The sequence below is a fragment of the Pithys albifrons genome, chromosome 4, assembly GCF_047495875.1.
Source record: "Pithys albifrons albifrons isolate INPA30051 chromosome 4, PitAlb_v1, whole genome shotgun sequence".
Lineage (NCBI taxonomy): Eukaryota > Metazoa > Chordata > Aves > Passeriformes > Thamnophilidae > Pithys > Pithys albifrons.
In genome coordinates this window covers 73729231-73754192 of record NC_092461.1, presented here as the reverse complement: position 1 = coordinate 73754192, position 24962 = coordinate 73729231, and the positions used below count along the sequence as shown (strand labels likewise).

Here is a 24962-nt window from a genome sequence, read left to right as displayed (position 1 = left end):
TATCTTTTTCTCCAGATTATTATGTTACCTCTTTAACAACAACCCCATTCTGCTCTGAGTGTGTCCCTTCTGGGAACAACATGCATGGAACTGACTTTTTTGTGCCTGGAAGTAAACAAATGGACTTTTAATTCAAACAAATAATTTCTTAATAGTACATATTCTTCATAGTAATATTCACTAAGTTCTATTAGACTGAGTGCAAGAAGAAAACTGGTAGTTGCATTCAAAGCAGTGATAAGTTACCATTTTAATGATTCCTTATGTTGTGAGTAATTTATAAATCACTCGGTATCTTCTCAGCAAAGCTTGCCTTCTGTTTTTAAAACGTACCCTTTCGTATCCAACAAAGAGTTTCAGTGCAATAAGAATTAAGGTGTGTCTTAGCTTTTACCTGCAAGCAATAATGATGTTGTCAAGCGTTTCAGGTGAGACCAGCCCAGGATTTTGGGGTGGGGAAAGACTCTCTGTTATACAGCATCTTCAGTGCTTCCCTCAGAGGGAGGCAGAGACATTTAGAAGGGCTGAGTATAAGGACATATACTGAGTGTCTTTTTAAATAGTCACTCCAGCTGAGGGGGGAGGGGAACGTGAACAGGCTTGCAACCATAACTCAGTTGGACTTGTATCTGAGAAGTCAGATGCCATGGATTGGCTCCCTCACCGAATGGCTGCTTTTCTGTTCCTTTTTTCGGTAAGTCAGATTTTAAAACAGTATTTGTAAACTCTGTAACTATGTCAGTTGAGTCTTCCTCGAGACCACTACATTGTACACTGTAAACTACTCCCCAAAAATATCTTGTGAAATTTACCAAAAAACCCAAAGCTCTGTTCATTTTAAACAGTGCTTCTGAACATTCTATGGAATTAATTTAGTTTTTCATTGAATACTGAATGAAACAAATGTTACTTTTTATTTTTACTTTCTGCAACCTCTTGATGTTCATGATATGACTTTCTCTGTTTAATGTATGACTTTTCAGAATAATGTCTGTGGATACTATTTAAGGAGTCACTATTATTAATAGAAGAGTTATAAAAAAGTTTATGATTGGATATAATTTGGTTCTATATCTTTACTTTTTTATCAGTCAAAGGTATATATCTTTCTAAAAAATTCAAATCTCTTTTTCTAAACTGATTAAACTTATTAGCAAGATCACTTCAGAGCTGACCAAATTCTACACCTATGTTCATGAGAAAAAAGTACAAAACTAAGTGAAGACCTTGATTGAGTAAAAATCAGAACTTGGCCTATTATTTCATATTAAAAAGAATTCCTGTGTTGTAGTGCATTAGTGTCTGAGCCGCCATGTGCTAAGCAAGTGAATGCATGATGAAAGTGCTTCTCTTTGGGTTTGTTTTTCACACTATAAGAGGAAAGTTGTGGGTATGGTCAAGTGGCATAGTTGTACAATGTGTTCATCAAAGCACGGAAATTACCCAGAAGGGACTTGAAAGGACAGTGGAGGCCCTACTGCTCCTGCAGTCTGATTTTTGTGTGGATAAATTTTGCTCATCTATGCTACTCTTTTGAAATTAGATAGAGGTTTAAGGCCCCAAAGATTGAGAAGAGTGGGATTTCTATTATAGTTATGTCTTTCTGTGGGTTTCATGCAATTTTACATTTTACACTATGTATTAGTAAGCATAAATGTTTAACTCCTCATTACTGACCTCTCTAGAAATGTTATAGTCTAAGAAAAAAGCACATGTTATAGAATATGAAATCCTAAAACTAATTTGAAAATATAATCCATTAATTTTAGGTGACAGCTCTGTGATCAGTAAAGTAGAACTAATTAATGCAGGGCAGCTGCCAAGCAAACAAGAGCAAAACTTGGCAAAAGCAAGTTACAGTTGGGATAAGTTTCTGCTTGTTTAAGGCAGCACAGAGGTCTCTGAGAGTGGCCTGTTGCACTTTGCACTAACACTTCTGGATTGTCATGTAGCACTAGTGACTATTCATTTTACTTAGTTACCTGGTGATGCATACTCCTGATGTGTCGAAGTTCAAAACTTGTGACTGTATTCTGTCTAAAATCTGTCCATTCAAAAGAGATTTTACTGCTTTTGTCAACTCTGGAGACATTTTCATTCTTTCACTACATTGTTGTTGCAATTGTGAGTGATGGAGGGTATGTGTTGGGTCAGAAAAAAAGAGTAACTGTGAAAACCACCATTGTGTTTTGATGACTGTCAAATATTTGAGCTTTTACTACTCAGAGGAAACAATTGTTCTTATTATGCGTTCTTCTGCACAGCAATGTTCATGATGGCCCATACAGCCTAATAGCATCTTTCAGCGCTTTATAGAAAGCTGTGAGACTGTAGAGATCAAATAAACTATAAATTTATGTAACTAATTTTAGTGTATTCTGAGAAAGAGTCTTGGTTTTCAGCTTAATTAATCTTTCATGAAAATCACCTGTCTGAATGGTGTGTCTGGTTAGTATATTATTAAAAAGTTGCATCAAATAAAATTACCATTGAGTTATATGTATTTTTGTACACTACTACAATTTCCAAAAAAGAAAATTTACCAGTCCTGAAACTGGTAATTTTCTACGTGGATTTCACCATTGGTGGAACTGATTCTGCAACCCTCACTCACGTGACTTCAAAGGAATTATTCTCATGAGTAAGGGAGTTCTGTTTGTGATACTAGCACAGACACGTTTTATGGAAATAACCTGTTTGATCAGGCATGACTCTTCTCCTGCCAGCTATCATGTGACAGCCAATAATTTTAAATTCACCACATTTCTTATGCACTTTTGTCTGGCTACATTTTCCCATGTGTTATCTAAGCTTTTTTTTTCCCCTCCCCTCCCTCCTCCCCCCCCCCACCCCACCCCCCCGCCCGTTGTTAGGCTATGGTTACACCTCCTACTCATAACTTGGTTGCATATAAAAATATTAAGGAGCTAAATCCTCCCCTAGCATATGCATATGAAACATCTGACAGGATTTAATCAGGAACCTGCAGGATATTCTGCCAAATAATTTTGTTGTAGAAATAGGAACTAGAGCAATTTCACATTCAGGAATTATCACCTAAGATAAGGTTCTTATGCCTGCAGTTTTACATTCCTGAGTAAAATGGCCATTAAGCAAACATGCATTTGCAGCCAGAACACTCTAAGCCATATCAGAATTCAACTTTTATTGAGGAGATTTATTGAGGTCACTTAGCATGACTAATTTGAAAAACTCAAATTTGAATGATAATGGCATACAACCTATATTGAAATTACTTTTCTGTTCATTTTTGTAATGGTTATGCTCAGTTACTGTATGGAAATTCATTATATCTGTATGACTCCGCAGAACAGAAACAACTGTGGTGGAAACTCCCAAAGTGCTCAGTGCTCAAAACTTTGGAATATATTCTTCTGCCTGACATGATCATTGTTATAATTCTGCTGAAATAGGAACAGATCCTGGGTGCAATGCAAAATATTGTCAGTTACGAACACAGGAACCAGCTGATCTCTGAATTAGTAAACAAAATGCCAGAAAATCATCCTGAAAAACTTTCCCTTTGATTTGGAAAAAGTACATGAATTAGTGACCCATGAAAATGAAAATTATAGAACCATGTTTCACTTAAAAAGCGATCAAATGGCATCTTTTAAAATAAAAGGTTTTGTCTTATGTTTGAGCTCTGCTTCTTATTATTTCATGTGCACTGTTTTATCAGTTTTTAAAGAGTTGGAATTAAAGGGAAGGGTTCATTATTGCAACCCTTTACTAATCAGAGCTTTGAATGAGTATGAAAGACGTAAAAATCCCAAAACGCTGACAGTACCAGAGCTACCACAGCACCCTGATGACTAATGCAGTACGTTTGAGTTCTCAGCACTCCTCCCATCCAGGCCAATAACAATACTTCTGTTGACTTCAAAGACAGAGAAGCAGGTCCCATATGAATAATGCTGGGAAGATGTTAAAGGCGTGTTCAGTCATTTAGATTTGAGTAGGTGGAGGAGGGAGGATTCCATAATTGCATATAATATTGCTTGGCACTCAATTAATGATTAGTTAAGTCTTGTTTGTAAATTACTTTGAAGGTGCAAAGAATCATACACATCCTATGGGCCTAATTCTGTTCCCAGTTACATCAGAATAAATCCAGGATAACTCCAGTGTGACTCCAAGGTGTCATTCTGGACACAGAGTACAGGTATCATTACAATAATAGACGAGCTTTCAGACAGGACACTGTGCAAATGACAGTTACCATAAACTTCCACCCTGAGAGCACGTCTCCCGGCCCAAAACAGAAACAGCTTGTGCAACCAGACTCTAACTTCTGTCCAGTTTCCATTTTTTTTTTCACAATCTCTCAGTGACTAACAGACCGGCTAATCTTGACATCATTCTGATCAACTTGCTTACCCCAAGGTCCTCAGGATGCATCCCACACATTCCAGTAGCTCCTATTGCTTTAATTAATGCTAATCACTGTGTCTATGGAAAGTACTGTGCTTGGATACTGCTTTAGAAAGGATTTTTTTTCACTACCTAGAAATAGGATAGTTAGCTGCTAAGAGAAAAAGCACTTCTCTGCTGGAAATAGCACGAACAAAAAAAAGAGGTTGCATCCCAGATCAATATTAGAAATAGAAAACTGGGTTGGGGAAGACTTCTAACTACTGGTGATAGCAGATAACCAGAAAGCAATAGTTGGGGAGGCAGAGGAACCTCCATCCCTGCATCAAGTTGGATAAATATCATTCAAAATTGTTGAGGTTTATCTGGTGAACTAGACAGCTTTGTCTGGTGTCTGCCTGCCCTCCTTCCTATAATGACAGTAACTGAGAGAGACAATACCAAACACAGACATCAAGTTCATTGGATCAGCCTTTTCTAATAAGAACACAAACCGTACTAAGGAATCTGGAATCAAGATCTTCCATTAGCAACAAGCAGCAGAATGGGGTTTTCCTTAGTTAGTAGAGGACAAGTGTGGAAATACAGGGCCTAAATTTACAATCTGCAGCATCACCAATGGAAAAGTTCCTGACATTTCCATTACTGGTGCTCAAAAACAAAGGATGAGACTCCAGTGTAATATATATATTTTTCACTGCTTGAAAACGGTACTCCCTATAGGTTGAAATCAACTGTTTTATGAGCATTTATGTCCTTGACCAACAGAATTCTTTATGGGCATAATTCTTATTTCAGGGTTAATCAAAATAGCTTTTCAGTTAGGCCTGCCAAGTATGAGAGTGATGTATCTGGGTGTGAGCTACTAGTCTCATTGTTGTGTAACAGAACAGGCCACATGATGCAGACAGCAGACAAGATTCACTAACATTGCACTGGGAAGTGTATTCCCATACTTTGCTGGGTCAAGACAATTGCTTGCATGCCAGAAGGGATTTCAGCCTAAGGGTGGAGAGTACTTCATTATGCTCACCACAGGAGGCTCTGCTCAACCAGTGGGATTGATTGATAAGAGACAATCAATCAGTGCTCTTTCTGGTAGATCTCATAACTCAGGTTCCCTCTGACAGTATAGTCTGCCCCTTTTGACTTTCCCATGTTCCACCAGGCCCCAAGGGGGGGTACAAAAGGAAGGTCTGAGCTCCCAATGGGGTCTGATATTGTCCCTTCTCCAAGATGAGTAATGGCTGCACATGGATTTGAATGCTATTCTGAAGCTCAAGATTTAAATAGTCATCAGGACACAAACTCAAAGATGTATTGATGCTTTTAGGACAACATGAACATGTTACAATTTTCCTGAAGAGTACCTTTTTAACCCTTTTTGTCAATAACTTGCTCAAAGAAACAAGGAAAAAACATCCTTACTTTATGAATAGTCCAATAAATTTCAAGCTGTATGCACATCAAACAGGCAAGTCCACAGGCAAACTCCCTCATTCAGAAGCAAATAAGTGCAGCCATTATGTGCCAAGGTCTCAGGGAATGTTCTAGACTAGACCAGATCATAGGAGACATTATTTTGTAAATGACAGATGGTGGCCTTCTTGCAGCATAAAGGTAAATTTGGAAAAGAGAGAGTGGAAGGAAGGTGAAGCTGCTGTTAATTAATCTGTTCTGTGTAGGATGTTGTCTTAACATGAAGTAAGTGGAAAAAAGTCTGTGTCCATGTTCCAACCTTGCAAGAACAATGCAGTAAATTTGAAGTAAGGAAAGTCACGTGATGTAAAGCTACCATAGGATAAAAGATTGTCACAGATTTTATCCAAATATAACTGACTTCAAAGGAAGTGGAAAATTCATAACTGCAGCTGTTAACAACATTTATTGAGAAAAGAGAAACTCTGAAATACTTTTTGAGTCACCTGGCTGTTTTGTTTCTCCCAATGATGAATGAAACAAGCATCCAGCCCTGCAAATCCCATATTCTTCACCCTTTATGTCTGAAGAGAGGAGAAGCAGGTCCTAAATCCAAAAAAGATGCTCTGAAGAGGTACATTCACCAAGTGAACTTCATTTTCACACCTTATTTAGGAAAAGGTTAATTAAACTGCGTCTTCTTTTAAATTGTGCTAATCAAGACACTGAGGCTTCTCTCATTTAAATTTTAATTCTAAGTAATTACATATTGCATCTGATCCTGCCACCCTTGTTTACTCAGGACTGGTTGCATAGTTCGGTCTCAAATCACAGCCCACTGCCCTTCATGGAAATTTGCCTGATGACAGCAGTTCTCCTTCCATCTTACTCTGAATCTCTTTGCCCTCATTGGGAAGTTTCGAGAAAATATTTTCATTCTTTTTGGTTAAACTACATAGTTAAGTACTCCAGGTTTATTGTGAACAAGGAAAAATAAAGAATAAGCAATAAATTATTTAGGATAAATACTTCTCTACTTTCCTAGACATTTTGATAACAACTCTTGCAACCACTACACTCTTCAGGTGAGGCGTTAAAACATAAAAATCTGTGTAAAAGCTGTATTTTGATGTAGGTATATCTTGAAATTTGCTATGGTGTATCCATTCAAACAAAGTTCTGTCTTGAAAAACAATTCATTTTGAAGGTTTAAACTGTCAAGGAATTCAAGTGCTGGAGATAGAAAAAACTGAATTGCACAGTCTTTGGTGGAAATCCTGCAGCTTCTGCCTAGATAAGCTGTTGCAATAGACTTGAGAAAAAGTATTTCTCCAGTCCTGCAGCACAGCAGTCTTGCATTGGGTTTTGCTTACTGCATTTTGCCTTGCATTTTTCCATGCCAATCTTTTTATTGTTCTTGCAGGTACTGTTGGATTTCAGCACAGGATTTCATGTAGAGGTAATATATAATTCTTTAGAAACTGTTTTTCTGATCAAGTGAAACGTGATCAATGAAAAAATCAAATGGAAAATACTGAACTAAAACACTTCTGAATCTGAAGATAGAAAACATATTTAAATATTAAACAGCTGCAGGTAATAACCTGCTCTCTCCCTTGAGAGAACTTTTCCTAAACCTAAATGAGTCTCTCATGCAAAGGAATAATTTTAAAATAAACATGTACAGTCTTAGAGTTTGGGACATACAGGCGTAAAAACCCACATGATCTACAAAAACCTTTCTCCTTATTGTTGAAAATTCTAATTGTCTGTATTAATTTAAAATGCATTGACATCATATGATACTGGAACTCTGTGTCAAAGGTGAAAGAATGGAATGAAAATGGAACAGCAAGATGGAAAACCTTCAGAAGACAAAAACGTGAATGGATCAAATTTGCTGCAGCTTGTAGAGAAGGAGAAGATAATTCTAAGAGGAATCCAATTGCCAGAGTAAGTACAGAGAAAAACAAATGTTTCACTGACAAGGAAGTTTTTTGCAAAGACAGGGTGATAAAAGTGGAGAGATTTAAAAAGATATTTGCTTAGACTAGTCAAAGCAAGGAATGTAGAATAAAACAAAGATGATGTGATATTTCCAGCTTTATTGAGACAGTCTCATAAGGTGAACCAATGTGGCTGCTGAGGAGTGACCAGAAGCTTCCTAGAACATTGCTATCAATCTACCTCCTGGGCAGCTCCAACCAGTGTCTTTGTGTGAAGCGTTTGCATACCAGATCACAATACTTTTTCTCTCTCACCCTGATAAACTCCTCAGCAGAAATTCAAGTATTGTGCATGACTTTTGTGGGAATTAGAGCAAAGACAATATCTTCCTGTCCTTTCACTTACTGAGGTCCAGCCACAGTGTGATAGTCTTGGAGGTTTAGCTCTCCACTTCCCTGCCAGATTTTAGAGAAAGCCTATCCAGCAATTAAGGGGAGATGGATCTCTATGTTAATTGTTTAGTAGAAGAACCTTCCACTGGTTTTGTCAACTGAACCTTGTGAAAAGTGGTTGACTGAAATTATACAGAATTTTTTACAGGAACTAAGAATAGGAGGAAAAGCCCTGCAGGTATCCTTAGTAAACTGCCATAAATTATTATCTTTTGCTATAGATCCGATCAGATTGTGAAGAAGACAATCCAATCACATACAGCATCTCTGGAGTTGGAATTGATACTGCGCCCTTTGGAATATTTGTTATTAACCCAAGAACGGGAGAAATTAATATTACATCAATAGTGGATAGGGAAATAACCCCAGTATTTGTTGTAAGTACTCCCTTTCTTTTTACCTTTATGGTGATGGATCCAGGGTGGGACAGATGATAAATTCATTTCTTTCAGATTACTACTTTGCTTACTTTTGGTTTTAAAATGAGTAAATCTCTTTATCTAGATACGTTGCTTTGCTAAACACTCAGTGACGGGTGTAGATTTGGAACCACCTCTTGAGCTTCGAGTCAGAGTTCTGGATATAAATGATAACCCTCCTGTATTTGCGCAAACTGTATTTACAGGATCTATTGAAGAGAACAGTATGGACAGTAAGTAATGATGCTATGCCTTTATAGTAGAGTTAGTGAGGCTTCCACAACAAAGTAAATATAAACCTGGGGTACTCATTCTGCTTTTCTTAGGAAATTACATAGATTGGCCAGGGCTACTGCAGAGGAAGGAGTACCAGATGCTTCTCCAAGTGCTGTTTGAGCCAGGGCCTGAGCTCATTGCTATAAATTAAGCAGCAATGCTTCCTACCCCCTTTCCTCCCACATATGAATGCTGAATGTTCCAGTTTTTAACCAAACCACTATGCAAATTCTTTCAGATGTGAAAATGAAAAATAAATCAGTTCATTGCTTCTCATTAAAATAAAAATAACATTGCACTTACTCTTATTTCCTTTAAGTGTATGTAAAACACATTTTTCCCATTTTTCTCTCAAATATTTGCATTTGTAGGCTGTGTGTTGCAGTTGCAGTAGAATATTACTAAACAAACTCTTAATTAAACCATTAAAATAGTTCTTTTTACTGAAAGAAATCAACATTAGACATGCAAATAGCACTGAAGCAATGGTGCATAACACTCATATTCTACTTTACAGAAATGCTCATTTTAAACTGTGGCAATTTCTTATATTAATATCTACAAGCTCCGTACTTACTCTACATATTCCCTATGGTGCTTTCAAGTTCAGTGAAAATCTGCATTATGTCACCTAACCTTGATTTTCAATTAATTTAAAATCATTAACATTCAGTCCAAATCAGTACTAAAAAATTAAATTTTTGGCTTTCCTTGTAAATATCAATGAATAGATAGCCTTCTATAATTTTCATACAACAAGTTTTAGCATTGTCTTGATGAGTTGTTTGCAGAAACACAACAGATTTTCTGTTTGTTGATTTTTTTTAATTATTTGTTATTCTTAGACACACTGGTGATGAAAATCATTGCAACAGATGCAGATGAACCTAATCACTTGAATTCTAAAATTGCATTCAAGATAGAGAGTCAGGAACCTTCAGGAACACCCATGTTCATTATGAATAAATATACAGGAGAACTCCATCTTGCAAATTATCTCGACAGAGAGGTAACATTTCCCTTTCCAAAGTACAATAACATGATGTTGTGGTGCATATGTGTTACAAGAGTGCAAAAAAATAAAAGAGAGAGAAAGGTTGTATTTTTTTACAAAAAAAAATTAAGAAATGCATGTTTTCCGTGTGTTACAGTAAAATGTCTAAGGCAAATTCTTGTATTAGGAAATAGTAGCGAGACATGAGTATTTATAAGATGCACAGGGGATATTGTAACACACTCATTTTTCTTTTTGTGACAGCAACACAGTAGTTACACTCTTGTTGTGAAGGCATCAGACCGGGATGGAGCTGCAGATGGAATATCATCCCATTGTAGCTGTAACGTCAAAGTTATTGATGTCAATGACAACTTCCCAACTCTTGCTCAAAGCTCTGTAAGTTTCCAATACCAAAAGCAACATAACTGCTTTAAAACCCTGTTAAAAAAAAACAAACAAACTGTTGATAACAGAGCCCTTACTAACCCATAGAGCACTTTCATATTTGAACATTCCACTGGATTAAGAGGGTTGTTCCTTTGAAGGGTGCTCAAAATACAGTCCATTGCTTGTGCACCAATTCTGGTAACATACACATAGATTATTATTGTATTCAGAGAAGTCAGTCCTGATACTGTCAGACCCCTGCAACATGGCCAAAGTATGTATACTAGCCTAGTCTTTTTAAGATCTTTTCCTACAGAAAGCACAAATCATCTCCTTCTAAGTTGCCCCTGCAAACACTTGAGGTGACACAGCTCTTCAGATCTGCAACTAGAATCACAATTTACCCAGAATACATGGGGTTTTTATTAAATAGGCATGGACTGCGCATAGGGCATTCTTCAAAAGAATCTTCCTTGTGTTATATATAATACTGTTTGCTAACAAGTATTTATCTGTCATTCCAGTTTTCAGCAAGTATTTCAGAAAATTCACTCAGCTCAGAACTGCTACGAATACAAGCTCTGGATGCTGATGAAGAGTTTACAGACAACTGGTTAGCAGAGTTTTTCTTTATATCCGGTAATGAAGATAACTGTTTTGAAATTGTTACAGATCGAGCTACAAACCAAGGAATCCTTAGAGTAATTAAGGTATGGATAAATGTTGTGATTCAACTCTTGAAATAATCATCTTTAAATAGTTTTAATTAACAAAATTAAGTGGGCAGTAAAAACATGGTCACTCAACCATTTAAAATAAAAAATATTTAAATTAAATTAAACTGTTAATGTATTATCTAGTTCTCTGTGGTTTGTCTTTTAGGAACTGGATTATGAACAGCTCCGAACCCACTCACTGATGATTGGTGTCAGGAACGTAGCTGCCTTCCATCACTCTGTTGCACAGGAGTATCAAATATATGGAACACCCCTCACAATAGAAGTAAAAAATTTGATTGAACCACCAAGGTTTAACCCATCTTCAGTTGTGTTTACTCTCTCAGAAAGTACAAGAGTGAATCATGTTATAGGAACATACACAGCCATGGATGAGGATACAAGAGCTATTGCAACAAACGTTGTGTAAGCTCTGCTCTGCTTAACTTCCTGGATGGATAATTCTTTAGAATTATATAATTATCATTTAAACGGGATGAGAAATAGGTATTTTAAGGGATGCTTTAAAAAACAACTTAATGTTCATCGATCTGCAATAAAATCATAGCAATAGAATAGTATATCATTAGCCCATTTTTGTGCTGTAATAACTTTCTTTGCTGACTTACTTTCCTTAGTCCTGTACATAAGAAAAAGAAAATATCATTTTTCTAACAGGCTGTAACTTGAATAAAACAGGTTTGGCTTTTTTTCTTTCCCAATCTAAGAATAACTTTTCTTGAAACGTTTGCTACAAATAGGGAATTTGTTAGCATCCCTGAAAGAGCAAGCAGAAAATCTCAATAATGGGCAATGTTATCCCATCAGCATAGAAGAGGTCATTACCAGCTCATTCTATAGAAAAAAAAATAAGATTATTTGGCACTTGTTTCTCTTGAAATTAATGATAATAACTGGGACCAGAATTTTATTTTTAATGTATATAAAAATAAATACAGTTTATTTACAAAGGTTTGGAAAAAATCATAAAACAGAGAAATATATTAGCAAATACAACTGTAGAATGTTATAGGAAGAGCTGTGGATTTAACAACTGATATCAGAAAGGCTTCTAGTATAGGGTTACAGAAGATTTTGCTTTTTAACTATGATGCCACTTTCAAAATACAATTGGCTTCTACACATTTACTTTATTCCTAATCACTTGTCTGGTTTACATCTTTTGAAGTCTACATGAATTTTGCTTGAACAGGTTGAAATGCAATAGGACCTAGCACAGCCTAAAGAAAAATGTTCCAAAGTGCCAAATATTATTTGCAAAATAACTTTTAAAACATTTAATACATATATTCATAATATAATGCTGAGTATTTTTGCTTCACCAAACACAGATATAGTATAGGACGTGATCCAGCTGCCTGGTTCAGAATCAATCAAAACACTGGTGAAATCACACTGAACAAAGTCATTAACAGAGAATCAATCTATGTAACCAACGGGCAGTACAAAGCAGAGGTTTGGGCTATCACCAGAGGTAAGAAAAGAGATTAAGTTTTCTGAAAGAAAACTCTTCTTCTTTCAGATTTCTGTCAATGTTTTACTCCTGTTTCTAGTTTTCCAACTCAAACTGCATTATCAACAGTATCGATATTCTCTCCTCACCACAGATTTCTTCTTTTTACAGGGGTTCCTCGATATACTGCTACTGGCACCATTGTGCTTTCAATAGATGACATCAATGCCAATTGCCCGACTATTAATACTGAATTAAGGAAAGTATGTATGCATTCCCCATCAGTGATTATCACAGCAAAGCATAGGGATGGTGATCTATATGCTACTCCCTTTACATTCAGCATACATGGTGAACCTCAAACTACATGGATTATCAGATCAATAAATGGTAAAGTAACCTACATTTTATAACAGAATAAAGTAGAGTAATAAGTTCTTATATAACTGAGTAGGATAATATTTTACTAACAAACAAGTTATTAGAATCTATCCTAACCTCACTTAAATATGATTTTATCCTCATATGAATTCAAGTTGCTGCATATTTGCATATAAATATATACAATCATATTAGAATGAGAATCAGAATCATTATATATGCTTTAACTAGTTATCTTTTAAAGGAAATTGAAAGTTTACTAAAAAAACAGAGAGGCAAAACTGCACTTTGAGTATAATTATGACAAAAACCTCTAATGTCTAAATATAATGAGGTAAACCAAAAGGAGTAAATGGATACTTAGTTATTTCTATAGTATCTAAAAAATCCTAAGCATATGACAAAACTCTCAAAACTTTGTAATAAAATATAAAGTTTTTAGTTGGCAGAGCTATACTTTTATGAGAGGCATATGAAAATGGCAGATTACAGCTTTTGCAATTTATTGTACAGAGTAGACTTGTGTTTCTATAAAGAGTGTTTTCGTCAGTGGAGCTTTTCCAGTTTCTTCCAATAGGACATGACAAACTAATAAATTAATCAAATCTCATATATTACTAAATGACAGAATTTGCATAACTTATTGTATGCATTGAAGACCACATTAAATGGTAAATATCACAATTACAACTATTCTTGAGTCTCCTGCTTGTTACATGCAAACATGTAACTTTATTTTTTTTAACCTACTGAAAAACTTTTTTAAAAACACAAGTAAATTCCTTTTGAGAGGAAAAAGAAATGCATAAAACTTGCAATTTTTATGTTTACTATTGTGCCAATAAAAATCAGGAAAAGTAGAAGTAGAAATAAAAAAGTACATATGCCCCTTTTGCATTTCTCAAGCTTAAAAGTGATAACTAGACTGATCGGGCACAGGTTTTCAAAAGAAAGAACTAGCATAGATGAGTATCATAAGTTTCAGCTTTGAATAAGTACTGTAGATGCATAAGCAACTGAAGATCTTAGAAAGGGAGCTCTTAGTTTCATATTCTGTTCTATGATCATAACTAACAAAAAATAGAGCTTTGTAGAGCATTTATAGTCAACACCTTCATCTAAATATTTTTCTCTTTTTTTTCCCCCCAAAGCCTCTGCTGCAGAACTAGTTAGTCAGAACATCGACTTTTACCTTTATAGGATCTATATCACTGTAAGAGACAGCCAAGGCCGACGCTGCGCTAGACCACATATCATTCCTGTGCAAGCTTGTCAGTGTGATAGTCGGAATTACTGCACCAATGGGGCCACAAAAATAATTATCATTGGTGGTGGTGGTACTGGTGGCGGTACTGGTGGCACTGGTGGCACTGGTGGCACTGGTGGCATTGATACTGGTGGTGATGGAGGAGGCAGGGAGGATGGAGGACAACAAGGTGGTGGTGATGGTCAGACTAGACCTGGAGGAGGAGATATTGAGGACCACACAGACTGGCAGGTTTATACTGATGGATACGGTGAAGGTGAGGAAGGATATACTGCATCCACTGATTACGGTTACGGTGGGAATGAAAATTATGGCAGAGACTACCAATCACCTACCACACTTAGCGGCGCTGCCATTGGCCTGATGTTTCTTGGTGGATTAATATTTGTTTGTAAGTATAAAATTAAGAAAACTATTTTATTACCTTTCTAAAAAGTGTATTTTTTAATTATTCTAAAATAAGGTGATTTTTCTGGTTGTTAATCTATTGGCTCCTACGGGCCATTTGACAAGAAAACATCCTCTTTTAAACTAAAAAAAAGTCTATATATTTTATGTTATATGCATTTACATACACATTTCATTCAGAAATAACTATTTTCTTCCCAAGACTTAGGGTTGGTGTTTTTTCCTGAGATGTTATTTAGCTCTTAAACCATCAGACAAAACTATTCACTTAAAGCTTATATTTTGCAATTTGTCCTTCCATTGCAATCCCAGAAGAAATGAACAAGTATCAGTCCCAGGCTGGGTGAGAAAAGATGTAAAGAACAAGATTTCTTTGAACTCAAAGCCAGATTTGTGTAGTAGAACAATATATACTATCATCTTAGATTTTGAAACTTTTGACTATTGCTTCCAAATATTATATCTATTAAAAACAAGTAGCATTTATGATAACAGGATGAAAACAGAGCCTTCATTCATATGTTCTAGTATTATGAAGATGTATGAGTTTCATAGATAAGAATGACTTGAGTTAGAATTCATGCAAGCAATTATTTATCAGACCACAACAATCAGATATGATCAGCCTTCTTTCATGGCTGTGAGAGTGATAAGATACAGACCCAGGTTGCCCAGAAAATTTGTGCATACCTTATCCCTGGAAGTGTTCAAAGCCAACCTGGAAGGGTGCTTTGAGCAAAATGGACAATGGAGGGTGTCCCTGCCCATGCAGGGGGATTGGAACTACATGATCTTTAAGGTCCCTTTCAACCCAAACTATCCTATGAGTCTATGAATTAGTATTGCATTGCCTTTCTAAAGTGAGCAATATTTGCAATGTTGGCATTTACAGAATTCTGCAACTTCCAACACTGAGTTATTGAAACAGCTAAGCATAATACAGCACCCTGGGAAACCTGACTCCCTCTATGTAAACATTTGTTGAAACCAGGGCTTGGGGTTTGCCTCTGTTGTTTTTTCAAATCAAGCATTATGTACATGTGATGTGAAAATTGCAACTGGAGCCTTAGCCAAAGATCACTGTAGTCAGATGGATATCTCTACACTGATTCTCAAACGTCTATTATTACTAATGTATATTATATTTTCAATTACAATATGTCAAGAAACAAATGTATGCTTACATATCAGGAATGAATAGCACTGAATGCTATACATAGCAAGACTGGTTCTGTTTGTTTAATTTTCATATGTATGCAACTTATATTGATTCAGTAGAGATAGATCAAAGTCTCTTTCCAGGACTATAGGCATAAATTTGGAGTAACAGCCCTACTTCACCCCTGTGTTGCTCTGCTATAACTAAAGGTATAAATTATTCTGAATTTCTAAATATATACATTTCCAAAAGCAGCTAATGCTTCTGAAAGACAGACTTGCAGGCTGCTTGGTTTGAAACATTTTAAAGACATATTTTCCAAAGTTTGTGAGCACCTGCCCTCTGGAAAAAGCAGCTGTTTCTGTGACGAAGAGATATGCTAAATCCTCGTTTCCTGTTCCTTTTCTGTTAAGTGATTCCAATTTTGATGTCAATGAGCGACTGTTGTCGCTGTGGACGTGGTGCGGTGGGTGGTGTTGGAACTGGATTTGAACCTGTACCTGAATGCACAGAAGGAGCAATTCATCCATGGGGAATAGAAGGCGCACAGCCTGAAGACAGGGTCAGTACATCTCATGTTTCTAAAATCAGAAGTAAATCATATTTACAGAAAAAAACACGCATTTGACTACAGAAAGTGATTGTAGTCCTGTGTCTTCTAAAAAAAGTCTGGCATTGTTAACAATTGCCAGACAGATATGAAAGGTGACTCTTAATTAACGTTCTCAGATGCAGTTTGTGTACTTTGTGTTCTGCTAGCTTGGCATGACAGTTTGGTGTTACTATGTCCCCAAATAAAACACAACAACTAGCAAACTTCTTCAGTGCAAATTTAGGACAAAGTAACACAAACCACCTTCACTGATCACTGTTCATGTTGACAATGGAAAAAACTTGTACTCTTTGGTTTGGTTTGGTTTGGTTTGGTTTGGTTTGGTTTGGCTTTAATGGGGATGACAAATAAAAGCTATGGAGCAGGCTCCCCAGAGAGGTGGTCATGGCACCAGGCCTGACAGAATTCAAGAAGCATTTGGACAATACCCTCACATAGTGTTACTCTTGAGTATGGTCCTGTGCAGGGCCAGGGAGTTGGACTCGATGATCCTTGTGGGTCCCCTCCAACTCAGCATATTCTGGCACTCAGTAATTAACAGTTTGGACTGCTAACTCCTTAGCATGATTCACAAAGTCTTGGTGTTCATATGGGAATTGCAAGGTCATCATTCAAGGAGTCAAAATGTTGTTTTCCAGGATGTCTCACACATTCTTGCTCCAACAACAGCTGCAGGAGGTGATTTTGGTGAACCCTCTGGTAAGCAGATCCCAAAATCTTCTGTGTACCCTGTCATAAAGCTATCTTTCACAACTTCATGCCTTCTGAATCAAGGAGCACTTTGGTTTCTGAGCTATAACCCAACCCTTCCAATCTTACATCTGCAGATGGTCAAACTGATGCTAGTAGAACCTCCAGTATGAATAAAGAATCTGTGGGTTGAGCTTTTGAGCAGATTCATTTCTTCAAACTACATTTAATTTGAAATATCTGCAAAGGCTTTTAAATCTTTTAAATCTTTTCTTTATCATTCCAGCTACTGAATGAAGGGTCATTTCAAGACACCAGTTTTAGCAGAAATCAATCTTTAGCCAGAATAAGGAAATTTGCTTCTGTAATTCAGGGTGAAAGGTTCAGTTCTTCCCAGTTTCTAGGCTCTGCTTCCCATAAGACAGAATGTCAAATAGCTATGTAATTACTGACCATTTGTGCATCAATCTAGATAGAAAGCTGGGACATAGCACAATAAATTTATGTTTTTGAGATAAGGTTCCCCCAGGAATTCGATGACCATACAGAATAAGTCAAGTTGTTCAGTGCCACTTTCTCTTTGTCACCCATTCCTTACCTGACAACAGGAAGGAAAGATGCTGGCACAGATCCATTTTCACTAGCTTCTGACAGGAAGAAATGTTACTCTGCAAGATAACTTCTCTGCTATTACTTATATAAAAATGTTCTTGTACATCTTCATTTCATAAAAATGAAAAAATAAATATAATTTAGCTTATGATTCTTAATGTAACCACAGTCGAGACTACTGAATGCAACTCATTAAGACCACTCTTTCCTTGTTATCATATGTGAAAAAAATGGAGAAGATAAAATCCTGCAAAGACAATTTTCATTCTGCACTATAAATCAGTGATTATGATCCATTACTGTTCTCTCTAATCCCCCCTAGAAATGTGACCACTAGAAAATGTAACAGGAGTAACAAAGCTCTTTTTTTTCTAAGAGCACCAGGCAAAATAATTTTAACCCTGATGTGATCATAAATATACATTTATGAATTTGCATAAACATCCATAAGCATTATCTGATTTCCTAATGCAAACCCCATGACAGCATATATGTGCATCAGCAGAAGAATCTCTCCAGTCAATAAGCAAGTAAATAATTGATTTTCTAAAGTGCATATGCACATGCTGCCTAGCCTCAGGAATAAAATCAAGGTCTTAGATGTCTGTTACTATGTACTTAATTATTATTGCAGTTTTAAGGATTGTATGTATCTGTGACTGAAAGTGGTCTAAAATGTGTTTAGAAACTCAGGAGTGTCATTATAATATTTATAAAAACAACTGGCAAATTCTGTGTAAATTTTCATAGAGCACGGGAAGGATAACTTTTTCCGTTTTCAGAGATATATAATAACACATATGGAGGAGGAGGAGTAGTAGCTTCTGGTGTTGAAGAAACCACAGGCGTTGGCTATGGCACTGGTACTGGTTATGGAACAGCTGGAGGAATTTCTGGAACAGGGGAAGTAAAAGGGTCAATTGGAGGAACAATAAAAGAGTATCGAGAAGGAGGAGTGAACATGGCCTTCCTAGACAACTATTTCTCTGAGGTAATTATTTGATATTGTTTGAGTTACATTTGAGAGCCTACTTATTGTTAGATTCTTCTCCCCAGGTTACATGGTAGGAATTCAAATTAACTTCACTTAATTTGAAATTTCTATCATTTAAGACTGATGTAAAAGCAAAGCTGACCAGATGGTAGGAAAAATTACAACACTAATAACAGTGCTGGCTTTGAGCTGATGCTTGAGTGAATTTGATTGCTCAACAGGTTTTTCGTAAAACTGATGGACACACTGCAGGTATGGGTAGAAAGCAACTAAATTATTTCAGTTTCATAACCCCCCACAAAATTCATATACTTTTCACTTTTTTCAGTGTATAAATAGATAATAACTTTGTTGTTCCCTCCTACTTCCTTTACAGCTTGAAGTCACTTTAACTCTTGAAAAACTGTAACCCTTAAAAAAAAAAAACCTTAAAAACTTTTTTCCAAATTTCTATTGCCATTTCTGTTCCCTAAAAGGCTTATGAACTGCCAGGGGCACCAATATGCAGTTTTGCAATTGGCAACACATGAATGAGCCTTTACATACTGTATTAAAAAAAAAGTATGGAATTCACATGGCTTCATGGGATATATTTTCAGAATAGGTATGAACTGTGAGGCATAAATGTTATAATTCCGTATGTCACCAAAATATCAAAGAACATATAACGATTCCTGCATTTCAAAATCCAAACAAGGTTCACTGGAGAAGATGACAGAGCAGTCCTGATGTCCTGAGCATGGAGTTCTCCCAGATCACAGTCTCCCTGTCTTGCCTGGGAGCACTAAGTATTAATTGTCTGCCAGCTATGGGCCTCCATGGATTACTCCTCCTACTGACCGTCTCAATCCCAAAATCCCCTGACTCTCCCTCCCAGACCTCCCCTTCCATAGTTTTCTGCTTCCTCCAACCTCGCCATGCAATCACTTTAAATTCTCCTCTTTCCTGATCAATCTTTCTGCAACTACTCCTGGATCCCCAACACCATCCTAAATCAGTGATCTCCTTCCAGTTCAAAATGAACATCCTGCGCTCACCAAGTCTTTCCCACTGCGGCCAGTCCTCCATCCCATCTCTTCTATCCTGGCCTCTCCACTGCTCCTCTCAACACCCTGCTTGACTCCCCTTCCTACCACTTTGTTCACATACTGCTGCCCAAAGTGCACATTCATCTACCCATCCCTTTTGCCCACAGTCAGACCAACTGACAGCAGATCAAATTTGAGATGCTAAATGTTTGCAGAAATAAGAATAAAACACAGTAATGTTTGAATAAAACTTATTTCAAGGTTAAAAAAGATTAATGGTATAATTTGTCCTGTTGATGTCCTGTTTTTTAGTCAGCTGGGCCTTACTGTGGTCAGCGAAACTGAGGTTTGAGTATTCACAGTTAAAAGTCTGATGAAAAGTCACTCTGTTCTTTGGGTTTGTTTTCTTTCACTTTTCTGTTTTTGCAAACTACAGAAAGCATTCGTGTATGCAGATGAAGATGAAGGTCGGCCAGCAAATGACTGCCTATTAATCTATGATCATGAAGGAGTCGGTACTCCTGTTGGCTCTGTGGGTTGCTGCAGCTTTATTGGAGAAGATACAGATGAAACTTATTTGGATACATTAGGACCAAAATTTAGGACCCTGGCAGAGATCTGTCTGGGCAAAGAGATCGAACCTTTCCCTGATGTCAACCCACCCTGGCCAGGCATCAATGTCACCTTTCCCAATCCTGAAAGTGATCTAAACCTCCCACCACCTGGAACAACTATCGTTGTCAATGGAAGTGCACCTATGCCTCCTCCAGCTGGCACTACAACGGTTGTTACTGAAAACACCTACACATCTGGATCAACCATACAGCCCCCAAGGCCGATGCCGGATCCTTTGCTCCATGGCAACATGATGGTGACAGAGACCTACACCTCCGGCTCCCCCTCTCTTTCTGTTGACCCTCTGCGTGCATCCAACGTCGTCGTAACAGAAAGGGTTGTCGGTCCTGCATCTGCCTCTGATTTGCGCAGCATGCTAGATATCCCTGATCTCACGGAGGGGTCCAATGTTATCGTCACAGAAAGAGTAATTGCGCCTAACTCCCGGCTCCCAGCATCTCTGAGCATTCCCGATTTGGTAGATGGGTCAAATGTGGTAGTGACAGAAAGAGTGTTCAGGCCCGCCTCAGGCATGCCAGGCAGCCTGATAAACATTCCCTCAGAGTTATCAAATGCCCACAATGTGGTGGTCACGGAGAGAGTAGTGTCAGGGTCCGGTATGAGCAGCCTGGGAGGAACAAGCCTTGGGGGTGCAAATCTGGGGGGCCTGAGCAGCACGGGTCAGATGCTCAGTGCCGACAGTCACCTTAGCCAGGCAATGGGCACAGCATCTCCAGGAACCTCCCGGAGACGAGTGACAAAGTACAGCACCGTACAGTACTCCAGTCAGTAAGACCTCTGTTGGCATCCTTTCCTGCTGAAATTGCTGTTTGCACTGACACTCGTTAGCTGCCACAAGAATATTGTTATTATTTATAACTAAGAAATAGCGCTAAAATTTCAGGGATTCCTACTTGTGTGAGGATCTCTGAAGGGTGCCCCATTTCAAGGTCAAATGCAAGACTTTGTCAGTGAAGGGAAAGCAAAAGTTAGCTTAAATTTATTTCTTTCTCTCCACCTAGCACTACTAGTGTACAAACAGACATTAATTTTTTCGGAGAGAGATCTGATTACAAAGTGGAGCAGTGAGAGAGGATCCTTGTGTGCACACAGTACTAGCATGAATTGATATCATACAACAGAGTGTTAAAATATATGCTGCTGAGTGACCTCCCACAATAAGCAGATTTGGGCTAACAGCCCCTCACTGGCAAGAAAGGAAAAGAATGTAATTAATAATTAGTCAACTCAAGACTAAATAAGCACTTTCAAATGCATCATTTTATTTTGCATGTAATTCAAGAAGCGCTACAAAACTGCACTTTCAACCATTTCTCCCATCACCAGCAATAGTTATAAATAATAATTATATGAACATAATACATTTTCACTGCTTTCTGAAGTTCTCAGTATAACAAACACTCTGCCACAGCCTGCCATGCGGTTACTCTCATGGTGAGAAGCGTGACCAACAATTCGTCACAGCTCGTGCTGCCATTGACACTGTTACGCAGGAAGATGTTGGCTTCATCTTTTCTCTATTACCATTACGGTTTTGCTTAAATATAAAAGGCCTTCAGCGACAATCAGGAACTCTTAGTCAGATTTTTGTGCCAGACTTTGACTACCATTCAAATCTCCAATGTCAGGTTATATTAAGAGGGCTGTAATACACTGTGCCAGTTCTCTTTCTAATACTGACAAGAAAAGAAAGCCTTAGAAGCTCTATGATGTGAGGAGGCAATAGCAAGTATTGCATCGCTGACACTGGTAGCTGAAGTCTTCTTGAAAAGAAAAAAACACTTGGAAGCAACATAAATTTGCTAATAAGCAATGTGGAGAATTTTTATTTCATATGTCAATGTATTTTACATTGATATTTTGAAAGTTTATTTGAATGTATTAATTGAAAAAGTCTTTATGATTCTATAATCTTAATTAAATCTGGCTTTTATTTTCCCACAAAAATAGCTCTACTGGACTCTGTTATTCTAGTGATATATTAATATGGCTTAGAATCTGAAGGAGCAAAATACTGAAATACAGTTTCTATCTCATTTTACTTCTGTATTATATGTATAGTAACTATAGTGTATGCAACATCACTTCAGTGTAAATAAAATAGTTATACAGAGAGAATAGCTTTTATTGCTAGACCACCAAATCAGTAGTTTACCCACAAATTTTACTTCTTTAAGCTCTGACAGGCAGGTTAGTGAAAAGTTTGTGTGTGAACCTCCCAGTCTATAAAATGGAAAAGAAATTTTCAGTTGTGTATCCAGACTAACTTATCTCAGAAGAAATGAATGACAAGTTTCTGAGTCTGATATCAAGAAAGGGTTTTTTTAAAAGATGTTTTTTGAAATGTGACTAGATCTGCTGTCAACAACAACCTCCAGTGCCCTTCAAGTCAATGCCATTGGCATTAACACCAGTAATACCCAGAAATTATGACCAAATCCAAGGCTACCTTGAGGAAAGGTTCCTTCCATAGCTTCAAGTTATCTTGTAAAGCAACTGAGCATGTTAAATGCTCTTCCCATATCTGTAGTATTGCTGGTCTTGCTTCTTTCTGTAGCCTTGCTTATCTCAAGTATCACCAAAATTGCATTGACTTCAGAGGGATTAGTCTCTCCTACAAGTTAAGTACCAATTGTAGTTATGGTTCCTGGAACCATTCTTTAGAGAAGAAAAATAGGTACTAATATATAAAGCTATATCCTTTCATATCTGGAGAACTTGTGTGCAAATACACTAAAATGCTGACAAGCTCCTTTTCATTTTAGTAACCACCTGTTTACATAAAAACCCCAAATATTTGAATATGTTACCTTCTGGATATTTCGAAAGCCCATGCAATATAGCCAAAGCCCAGTAGAGAAACTTCTTAATGTAAAAAAAAAATAGTGTAAATATTTCCATAATCACCTTATGCAAATAGAAATATTTTTCCTAATTGTGTTCAAAGTAATGAAACTGTCTTTGGGAGCACAAGCTGAATTCCTTGAACAACAACGTTGTGTGAAGTATGAGTGTCTGAACTGCAGTCTCTTGCATGCCTAGAAATAGAAAGGGGAAGAATTAATAGAGAAAAATTATTGTTTCACAGGACAGATCTTGGTTATGTAGTGATTGTCTACTTCTAGTACTATTTTTTACCAACTTCTTAATTATCAACTCTTAAGACAATTTCTTGAAATATTTCTAGCATTTTTTAATATTGGTTTCTCACATCAAACAGCAAATGCATTATCCCTCAGTGCATTTCCACTGCACTTCTGAATGTTAATTCCTACTGCTGTGTAATTTTTACAAACTTTCTTAAAATTATTTTCTTAGTGAAATGAGGATAGTTTTAGGCTACTACAAGTTGTGGAAGAAAATATTTATCTAAAGATGTGAACAAATCCTCGGTTCATTAAATATTCTTTGCAAATTCTATTTTTGCCTTTATTAAAAAAATAGCATATTGTTTAATCCTGACTAGTAGACATTAGTTTCGTTTCTTTTATTCTAGTTGTAAATTAGAAATCTGCTTGCTGTCTTACTTTTAATCATATTGTTTAAAAATGGTTTGAAGGAAAGAAAGACAGTACTGATATCAGTCCTGCTCTAAATCAGTCAAGCAAAAAACTTAGTGAAGTGTAAGCAGCTTGCAACACCAAGTCTATGACTTTCTTATTTTTTTAACTTGGGTTTACTTGGGAGCAGGATCCTACAGTTTTAAACAGGGTAAGTGACATCTTGGCATGATGAAAAATATACTGCCATAGAAGGAAACAGAGCCAAAAGCTGAGGGTTTCATTAGATGTCTATCTTGGGCATACTGTCTGAATTTGAACTGCAAGTTTCAATACTTTTCACTCTGTCCTAATTTTGTGGTAATAAGTAACGCTTTTAAACTGTTGTGAGTAGCACCCACTATGTGCAATATGAAAAGACCACACAATTTAAGCAGCAATAAAAAAAGTCTCCTCTTTTGCTTGAATTAAAATAACTGCATAATTCAAATTATTCTCACTATTGAGTCACCAAATGCATAATTTTAATTTTATTTTAAATATAATTAATATTACAGTGGTTTTGTGTTATCATAAATAAAAATATTAGATATTTGTTTGTAATAATTTCTGAATGACACTGAAAAAATACAATAAATGATCATTTGGAACATTATGTTTTAAGTAGAGTGGCTCAGGATATTTATTTCCATTTATTGGCAGGAAATGTAGTTTCCTTAAAACTAATGGTTTGTTCAGAAAAAAATCTCATTCTCATCCAACACAATAAGTGTTGATTTAGCAAGTCAGGGATCCCAAGACAAAACTATTTCAGGTGTCAAATTGACTAAGATACTTTGTTTTAGGTTGTCAAGCAGAAATTTGTGTCAGGTCTCACAAGAATTACAGTTTTATTTCCTCGGCACACCATTCTCTGAGTCGTTCTCTTTCTTTAGGTGGCCTTTTCTGCAACTGAAACTGTGCTTCAGAGGAGCTATAGATTAATTCCAGAGCACAAGCCACAGAGAAGAAAGAGAGCAGAAGGCACTAGAAACACAGTATTTGGTCAGCACAGGCATCACAGGTACATTCAATTCAGTGAGTAGTGGTCAAAACGAGTTGAATGGAGCAGAAGCGCATCAGTTCTAAGAGTAAAAACTGAACATTCTGATTTTTCTGAATCAAATTTCTTTCTAATGTTCCAGGAGCAGTG

The 24962-nt window shown here is 36.8% G+C and overlaps 1 protein-coding gene across 1 annotated transcript; it reads left to right on the top strand.

Moving 5' to 3' along the window:
- Positions 1–477: 477 nt before the first annotated feature.
- Positions 478–24425, top strand: LOC139671568 (desmoglein-4-like). The gene is made up of 16 exons (XM_071554616.1): positions 478–694; positions 7238–7273; positions 7639–7767; positions 8435–8590; positions 8718–8865; positions 9754–9917; positions 10167–10301; positions 10817–11002; positions 11175–11434; positions 12361–12503; positions 12654–12872; positions 14015–14521; positions 16111–16259; positions 16949–17009; positions 18395–18603; positions 20071–24425. Exons 1-16 carry the CDS (start codon positions 647–649, stop codon positions 21040–21042), a joined length of 3522 nt encoding a protein of 1173 aa, XP_071410717.1. The 5' UTR covers positions 478–646; the 3' UTR covers positions 21043–24425.
- The last annotated feature ends 537 nt before the right edge of the window (positions 24426–24962 follow it).

Coding starts and splice junctions, on each gene's coding strand:
- LOC139671568 (XM_071554616.1), top strand. CDS start 647: ATGGATTGGCTCCCTCACCGAATGGCTGCTTTTCTGTTCCTTTTTTCG. Junction 695..7,237: donor CTTTTCTGTTCCTTTTTTCG/GTAAGTCAGATT, acceptor TTGTTCTTGCAG/GTACTGTTGGATTTCAGCAC. Junction 12,873..14,014: donor GATTATCAGATCAATAAATG/GTAAAGTAACCT, acceptor TTCCCCCCAAAG/CCTCTGCTGCAGAACTAGTT.